Below are 9,347 nucleotides of genomic sequence, written 5' to 3'. Positions count from 1 at the left end.
CCATGCAGTGTGTGAACTTTAAACATGAATATAATGTGCACAGAGGACTAATTAGTTTGTTGAAACAATCTGATGCTCATTTTGCACTTTAGTGGTTTATTTAATGCCTGATAATGCATTTATTTTGATCTGTATCAGCTTATACACTGATTCTTTCACGAACACATTGTGTAAATGGAGCACAAGTTGGATTGATTGCTTCTAGACAGCACTTTTCCTAGAGAGATGTTTGTTACCATCATTAAAAAAAAAAAAACTAATCTTACAAACGAGGCACCAACAGAAAAAAATGGATCAGACTCGGCTCAGAATCAATAATGGCTGTGCTGAAATGCATTGCAGGGTTAATGTCCTTGTACATTTCTGAGTTCATTATTACAGGGGCTGTTGTCACCCTTTAAATGATTTCAGCTGGATTTACAGTGCATGATTTCATTGATCAAACAAAGCTTACATGGTGACTTCAGAGCGACCTGACAAATTTAAAATCAATACTGCTGCACTTTAAAGAATGGACAAGGGTTTAGAACAGAAAGTGTGAATTGCCAGAGGTTGCCTGACCCCTTTATATCATCTTATATCATTTGACACCTGTAGAAAAACACCTTGTAGTTGCTCAGGCCGCACATTAACTGCAGTAGTGAAGGCTGTGGGGAAAAAACCCTACTTTGTTTTTAACATCATATATTTCTGTAGATAAATATAGTGAAGGATATGTATGTGTATGTGGCCCTTAAGTAGTTCTCAGTTATGTTGTGTTTAAAATTCAAATGCAGTTCATTTACACTGACTGAGACTGAGCGATAGTAACTTCATATAATCCACTACTGTATAGGTACACGTTATTGTTGTGGCAAATATGCAGGAACAAAAGGCTGCTTTTTCATTTTGAAAATATTTTATTTGAGTAGACAACACGGACGCACATATAAAGCGATAGGTAGCAAACATTTAGGAAAATAAGCTGTATACGTAGAAAAAGATTGCATCTATAAGAGCTTCACGTTTCAAGGGAGCGCACAAAACCCAAGACAAGATGATCTCGACACAACGATTCGACAGCAACATGTGACACAGGGAAAAAGTCACACAATAAATTATACAAAGCCATTGAAAATAAATAAATACATAAATAAATAAAATATTACGAATAAACATATTACAATAATTTTACATCATGATAGTAAGTTGTAATTGTGTGCCGACATTCAAAAACAATCATTACACTGAAGAGTTCTTAAGGCAGTAGTTTGATGTATTTCTCTAAAGGCATTTCTGGCTACTAAAGGGAAACTTTTCAAGATTTGTTGTAGTTGTAGTTTTCAGTACGAAGAAAAAGAGAGAGAACATTTTCAGTCCTGTAATTCACATACTAGATTAAAGCTACAGACGTGAAACGCACAGCATGTGAATTCAAGGCAGAGGTACATGAACATATCTTAGGTCTAGGAGCTATTACATTACCATGTGTGCAAGGGTTCTAGAAAAATACCTTTGTAAGGACCAAACTAATACTTTTCTCCAGACTTTTCTAGTGAGGGATCGGATGAAGAAAATAGAGCGTTCTAAAAGGACAGATTGGAGTCGGTTCTTCTTCAGCAGGCATTGCGCACGGGCATCTGGAGTAGGATGACTTGCCTGTTTTCGGTGGGGTGGCATTTGTTGATGTGCCTGGTGAGACCCGGCGAGCTGTAGAAAGTGGCAGGGCAGAACTTGCAGGGAAACGCCTGGGAATCGTCGTGCAGGAGGCGCAGGTGTCGTTCCAGACTCGCCCGGTTGGGCAGCTTCTCTCCGCAGGCCGGACACGTGAGACAGTCCGCGGGGCTTAGATTGAGCGGGCTTTGGCTGTCCTCCGACGGCACGATGTCGGGGCTCTCCGCGTTGCGAAAAGCCTCCCCGAGGATTTGATTCTGGAGCGCTTGGTGCGCCAGGATGTGCTTCCTCAAGTAAGCCTGGCGCTTGAATCTCTTCCCGCAGTGCTGGCAGTCGTAGAGCCCGTCGTCCGAGCCGGATTCGGACAGACCCGGGCTCGGGGAGTCTCTGTCGCTGGGGAACTCCGCTCTCAGGTCTTCGGGGAAAGGTTTGGCGGGTTGGAGGGGTTGTTTGGGCGCGCTCGGGACGCGCGGTTTGTGCCAGCGCCGGTGCGAGGCCAGGTTTGCCGGACAGCTGAAGACCTTCTCGCACTCGGGACACCTGTACTCCACCCGCACTATCCGGGAGCACTTGTGCTGTGCCAGAGAGAACGGGTCCGAGTATTCTTCTTTGCACAGCTGGCAGATGAACTCCCCCAGGGGCTTGTTGCTGCTGCCCGAAGCCGCTCGGGGCTTTGGCTCCACGGGCCCCTCTTTGATTTTCAGGCCCAGCACCGGGGAAGTCGTCACCTCATCCTCGAAGTTGAGTTTGCGTATGGCTTTGGGTTTCTTGGCGCTTTTGCCGCTCTTACGCTCGGCGGCGTCAGAGGACGGTCTTTTGGCGCCGGTCCGGATGGCGGGGGCGTGCGCGCCGCTGGCCGTTCCGCTCCGGTTACTGTTGCTGCTGCCGATTTTCAAGTCGACCGGCGCGAACAGAAGATGATGGTCTAGGCTGGTGAGTGAGGCGGCAGTCGGGAACGATTCGGCAGAGACGGGCGAACCGAGATTGAGACTTCTCTCGAAATATTTCCTGTCGTGCTCCTTGCTGATAGGCCGGGTGGGGCTGTACAGGGCTTGGTACACCGCCTCCGGGTTGCCGAACTGCACCGGCTTGTGGACCGGCACCGGCGCCTCTGCTCCGTCCGACGGGAGCGCTGAGATGACGCTGTCCGGCTTGGAGGCGCTGGGCGCGGGTGAGGACGAGGCGATCTGCGCGGTTTGACATTCTTGAGCGGATCCTCCATCCTCGTCCGAGCGTATCCGGTACGAAACGAGCGCCGCTTTCTTGTTTCGTTTCACTAGGAATCCTTTGGGCATGTCGGCGGATGGATGAGGCGAGGATGACAAGGCACAACAAGACGAGATCCAGCCGTCCGCCTCCCTCCCTCTGAGAGATGCTTTTGCTTCTCAACGCATAGCTGCACTCTTTTTAAGCTGGAATGATGTTATTGTTCTCGCCCCTCGTCGCTCCATCCTCATCCAATCAGGGGCGAGCGAGGATCTCTGTGGAATTGCCCGTGGGAGGGCTGAGAGACTCGGACCGGGCGCTACAGAGCAGATGTACCTGGCCTTTATTGTAGTAATGCGCGCTGCTCTCTATTCACGGTCTGATGGAGATGTATGGAGAGGAGCGCGTGCCGCGGCTGTAGGGGACAGAGGGAAATGTCACTCACGGCCATCATCGTCGTCATCATCAGAATTTCAAATGACCGACAACAAAGAAAGTTCTTTCTCAATGTTTAGACCTGTGATGGTGGAGAATGTCTTAACTTAAATCTTGATGCATTTGTCGGTGTAATGTCTTTTTTGTATTTATGTTTACAATCTTATTCGCAAATAACTGCGGGACAATACAGAGTGCTAACTGTTGCAGACTGCAGATTTAGCTGTATGTAGGCTATGACCTACATTTATTCTGAATGCTTTTTAAATACTTTAAATATAAGTGATTACATTACAGTTGCAATAATTTATCGTTAGAGCCAGTAATTGTACAAGTTATAGAATGTAGACGAGAAAAAGAAAATAGTTTTATTAACGTTGCTATTTTGTAAAATATGTAATATGTTAAAGAATTTCATCTTCGAAAAATAAACAATTTGGATGGGGAAACTGTTTGACGCTTAGCCTATTACAATACTAAAAACGAACTATTTACGAGTATTTACGAGAAGCTCCACAAAGTAATTACACATCTCATGTTATTAATTAGTAGCTACTTATGAAACCCGAACATGTTCGTCCAGAGCGCTTCCTGTGTTCCCCAAGTTTGCAAATCTGGACATTAGGGGAGATTTGTAATGCCACGCGTCTGTCTGAGGGCAGTATAAATCAGCTGGCTAACGCATGCATAAGTCATCAGAAGAAGCCCTCATCTCTGAACACAATGGCCGCGTCTGGCCAGCCGTCACAGGCTTTTTTGCCTTTGAAAAGCAAATTGACCTCTACAGGGATACACGAGCAATCTGGCCAAAAGAGAGACGCGTGCTGGACGCAATCAAAGATGAGCGCTGACCTCGAGGTCAAGCCAAGGGTCAGCCATCATTGCATTTCTTCAAACCACCGTGACCACTGACAACTTGAGACACTGGAGCTTTTGCTAGAATGTTGTATTGTGTAACTCCTTCCATCACAGCACAAGCTACACACATTTCCTGTAAAGAAAACACTTACATGAAGTTTACTATTGCACAGTATTTAATGTCTTCACTAATGGTTGTGCTCTACATAATGTGTTCGTTTAGTTTTAAATACCATCATCTGTGGTATATTTTGAGCCATAAGCACAGAGGAAATGGAATAAGCTGCGCTTATGGTCATTTTCATCAGTTTACTGTCAGCAAACGGAAAGCTTCATCGCAGCTCTAAAGGTTTCCAGCACCAAAGGATCTTATTTTTACTCTGTGAAACAGTTGCTTTAGATTCTCTTTTGCGCGCATAATTGGACAGACGTGTTGCACGGGTTTGCATTCATCCATTGTTCCCCTCATTAGCATAAAGCTGCTGTATGACCGAGTCAAATAATTGCTCAAGCATTGAGATATGCGACTGCCACCATTCTCCCCTGCAGTTTCAGAAATATTACAACACTAGAGGAGTTTAACACGACACGCAACAGTGAGATGTTCTTTAATTAGTATAACACACAACAACGTTCCCAAAAGCATCTAAAGTTTTGCTTAAATCATCCAACTGGATCTGCGCTCATCTAATATTCTACTTCATCTTAAGTTCTGATTCTTCACTCGTTTTCTCTTCATCAGAGCATGTTTTCCTCTGTGTTAACATTATGTGAAGTTTGTTTGTCTAGGTCTTATCCAGCACAATGCACTTCGATGGCATTTTAATGAGATTGTGTGCGTGCGCACCGGCCGCATGTGCGCGTGTTTGCTGTGTGGCGCGTGCTTGTCGCGTCTCATTTGCATACAGCTGCTCGGCCGGCGCGCGCCCCTCCCCTACTGGCCGCAAGCCCCCTCTCAGTACGATGAACACAGTAAAGACTTATCAACATATTACTCTAAAACCCATAACATGACAAATGTGGGCATTTAACGAATGCCTCGTTGTTTACAAGCTCAGTGGTTCAAAGCCGAAAGCAGACTACTGTAGACTACAAGAAGGCTTTATGAGGTGTGAGCATACTAATGTTTGTGCTGTAGAGTTTAAAAAGAACATAAAATAATTGTTAATTCACACCCTAAACAGGTCAAATAAATAAACAAATCTAAATGTTTAATGGTTTAGTAAAGTGTGGATCATTTGCACTGCTCCACCTACAGACTGGCACACGCTATTGCACCAACCAATCAAAACACTACTTGAGTATTTTGTTTACTCTAAATCTTCTCATGTTTGTGAAGAACTCTTTAAAGCAGAAAAGCAAAATGGCCCGTTTTTGGCTTATGTGAAGACATATCAGAACGTCAAGGATAAGCAAAGCTTGTTAATATGCTATGATAAATTGTGCATAAAGTGCAAACATTTGTGTTGGTGTAAGAATATGATAGCCATATTGCCAATGAAACCATGAATGAAACTCTTTCTGAAGCAAAGCTAAAGCCATTGCAGTGCTGCACAGCCTGAAAACACTGCGACTCAATGGCTGCTGTCCATGGTTCTGAAAGCTGCCTTTTGCTTCTCAGAGTGTCTTTACACTAAACTCTCCCATGTCTTACGGAGCCCCGGACATGACATGCAGGAAAAAAATAGTAGGCTAAATCCTGCGCACGATTTAATTTTTTTTTCTTGCATGTCATGTGCGGGGCTCCGTAATTTCTTGAGTGCACTGACACTAAATAAAGAAGATGCGAGATTTAACATATTTTGTTGATCCTAAAACAACATTTCTGTCTGAAAGTTGAGTTCATAGCCCTAAACCTCTGGTTATCTTATCCCTAAAATCAGAGGTAAATAACACTGATGTAGAACATTACATTAGAAAATTACCAAATACCAATAAATAAATAAATAAAATAAAATAAATGCTATACACTTAAGACTATATCGTCGCTGTCAGGCTGAAACTTAGTATCTCTATATTTCGTCATTTTTGTTTTATTTTATTTTAAAAAAATCAATGCTATTGGTCATTCTTTACGCCTGTATGTGGGTTTTACCAATATTTAACCAATGAAAAGGATTTAAAAGAGCTTGTGACAAAACCTCGTAACTCCATTGGATCCTCAAACTGTCAGTCAATCTTCTTAACTCCGCCCCGCCTCTATCGTGAATGAAGTGACGCACGCAGTTTGGAGATCTCTGCTTGTTTGCAGTGCAAAGGTAAATAAAGATCTGATGTTTGAGGAAAATAAGTGCAGTGTTTTCTTTGCTCAAGAAACACTGTCTATAAAGGCTAATGTTTTATTTGAAGAGCAGAGTACAGACGTAAGGTGCGTTCGCGCCATATCGTAATTGACCCTTCGCAAAGACCCGCCCCCCTTAGTTACTGTTGCTTTGTCCGACAAGCCATGATGCTGCCACGCCACACAGAGTGAAAAATACAAGCAAAGAGGACACTGACAACACGTCGACAGACAAGACAGAGCAGGTTACTTATGATATTAAACAAAGTCCCATCTTTCAAATTGTGTAATTTTTTAAAGAAATTCGAACAATAAAAACCGTTTTGTGGCTCTTTGTCGTGACAGATCGCTGTAGCGCCTCAGCTCAAGCGGCTCGTGAACCGATCATCTCTTCCTAACGAGTTAATTTATAGCATCAAATAAACCATGAATGAACATGAGAGGGAATGTTGTTTCAAACGCGGAAAGACGTCAGTACACACCATTTTTCAAGTTTAAGTCCACCGAGGTTAATCTTCTAACTACTGACTGCTTTGTCGGACAAAATGGCGGATTCAGCGTTATGATTGGTTAGATCGCTTGTCAATCAAACTCCCGACGAAGGGTCAATTGCTGTAACTACGAGATTCTGGCTCGTAAAAAGCGTTCACGCCCTCGTAGAGGTCATAATTACAGTTTGTGAAAGATTTCTGAAAGATCCCACATGTACCACGTGGTCGCTGTACCACCTGACCGCTGTAGCTTAATTTAGACGTTGATAGTGGTGCCATAGAAATGCATAATTCCTAGTCAAAGGACATGAACAGCTCAGAATACAACGTGTACACGTGTTGTCATCTCAAGATTCCGGTAAATACAAGGTGGCGTGACAGCAGCATTATATTTCCCATCTAGTTGTAGCCAATATGCTACTGTTTTAAACTGTTTTAAACATTACAATGCTCATGATAACGTTTGTTAACTCTACAATAAGTAAATCCAATTCACCAGCTAATTATTATTTGACAGTGATGCCATAGAAATATACAGAGCTAACACAAAACAGAAGTTCAAAAGACAAAATTCTAAAGATGGCGGCGTGCACGTTTCTCTGGCGCATAAGATCTGTACTGAGTAATTAATGACAGAAAGTTCATTTTTGGGTGAACTAACCCTTTAAAGGGATAGTTCGCCCAAAAATGAAAATTCTGTCATCATTTACTCACCCTCAAGTTGTTCCAAACCTGTATAATTTTCTTTGTTCTGTTGAACACAAAGGAAGATATTTTGAAGAATGTGTTAAACTGAACAGTTTTGGGGCACCATTGACTTCCATAGTAGTTTTTTTCCTACTATGGAAGTCAGTGGTGCCTCAAAGTGACCTGGCTACAAACTTTCTTCAAAATATCTTCCTTTGTGTTCAACAGAACAAAGAAAATTATACAGGTTTGGAACAACTTGAGGGTGAGTAAATGATGACAGAATTTTCATTTTTAGGCGAACTATCCCTTTAAGCTCAAGTTTCACATTAAATGTGAGTACTACTTTTAATATAATATCCAGTTATAAAAAAGTTGGGAAACACTGAAGTAGAAGCACCTAACCCTGGTTGTAAGCTAAAACTTGACATAAACTGTAAACTTGTCCCTCAAATCTGATTGGTTGAAATGTTGTTCCAGGATCATCAAAGATGTTGATCCAGGAACATGTACATGGAGAAATCATGTTCGCACAGGAGCAAAAATAAACGAGCCCGTGTTAGGAATGCTGAATGTCGCGTTTCCCAAACAAAGCATTTCCAACATTGACACACAGCTCGTTAGCTGCCATAATTTGCATTCCCGTATAATTGTGCATCATCCTTGATTTGTATATGATCTTCCTTATTAGCCCATATAATGGGGTTAATAAGAGGCAGCTCATTGCACTTATCGTTTCTCTGCCGAGAGGAGGCAAGAACAGAGGCAGGACTTAATTAATTGTATCAGTCTTTTCATCTGCAGGAGTAGTGCTCCCACACGAACATTAATATGATTCTGCAAATGGAGGGAAGTGGTACAGCCTGGGCCAGAGACATAAAAGATTGGACTCAAATTAATTTAGGCCTAATTAGTCCGTGGGCGTCAGGGAGTGGTTTGCATAATAAGACCTTGCAAATGAGACCAGACGCTTAGCTTAAAGCAATGCCTTTACATCTCGCTTAAACTAGACATGGCATAGAGTTTGATCCGCGCTTAAGAGCAGGTCACTTGACACCGTAGGCCGTGGTGTGGATGATGATGACCGGTAAAAGGACTGTCACGACATCCGTTGAGTAGTTGTATTTAAGCTCATTTCCATGAGTCAAGCTGGAATCAGGACTGTTCTAATATAAAGTCAGGGCGGTAATTTCAACACAATCTCATAAGAGAACCTTTTTTTTAATAGATATATTTATTTATATCTATTATTTATTTTGAATATATCAAAAGAAAGAACAGAGCCTCTGATTTAAAACAAAAAAAAAAAACATTTTATTTTCGCTTCGTGCACTCTTTTTTTTCAACACATTTCAAACATAAATCTGAGAAAATTGGGTTTTTGTCAATGATCAAAACGTAGTAGATCCTCCTTCTGGGCTGTGTCTGAAAATGCCCCCTATACCCTTAAATAGGGCTCTATTTGAGGGGACAGCCATTTGTACTTGTGTCCGAAACCATAGTGGACGTTATCAAGTGCAGTCATTCACAATGCACTGCGATAACGAGCGTACAACCGATGTATGCTCAATGGCTAGAAAATACCCATAATGCACGTGAGAGTCACGCTCCTAAGGAATTTCCACGTCTTGCCAGAAGTTGTTGCTGGAAGCTGAATCCATCCATCCATCCATTTTCCAAACTGCTGGTCTGCGGAGTACAGCATAATATCATACAGATATAAATTCATTTTTAAT

General features: G+C 42.5%; 1 protein-coding gene across 1 annotated transcript; it reads right to left on the bottom strand.

Moving 5' to 3' along the window:
- Nucleotides 1-879: 879 nt before the first annotated feature.
- insm1b (insulinoma-associated 1b) lies at nucleotides 880-5,303 on the bottom strand. Its single transcript, XM_051869185.1, has one exon. The coding sequence runs from the start codon at nucleotides 2,946-2,948 to the stop codon at nucleotides 1,596-1,598; it is 1,353 nt and encodes a 450-aa protein (XP_051725145.1). The 5' UTR covers nucleotides 2,949-5,303; the 3' UTR covers nucleotides 880-1,595.
- Between the last annotated feature and the right edge of the window lie 4,044 nt (nucleotides 5,304-9,347).

This window comes from Ctenopharyngodon idella, chromosome 17 (genome assembly GCF_019924925.1).
Source record: "Ctenopharyngodon idella isolate HZGC_01 chromosome 17, HZGC01, whole genome shotgun sequence".
Lineage (NCBI taxonomy): Eukaryota > Metazoa > Chordata > Actinopteri > Cypriniformes > Xenocyprididae > Ctenopharyngodon > Ctenopharyngodon idella.
The sequence above is the reverse complement of the archived record's forward strand: the minus strand, read 5'-3'. Positions and strand labels throughout refer to the sequence as shown.

What these genes read in the sequence shown, in the direction of transcription:
- insm1b (XM_051869185.1), bottom strand. Translation starts at nt 2,948, where the DNA reads ATGCCCAAAGGATTCCTAGTGAAACGAAACAAGAAAGCGGCGCTCGTT.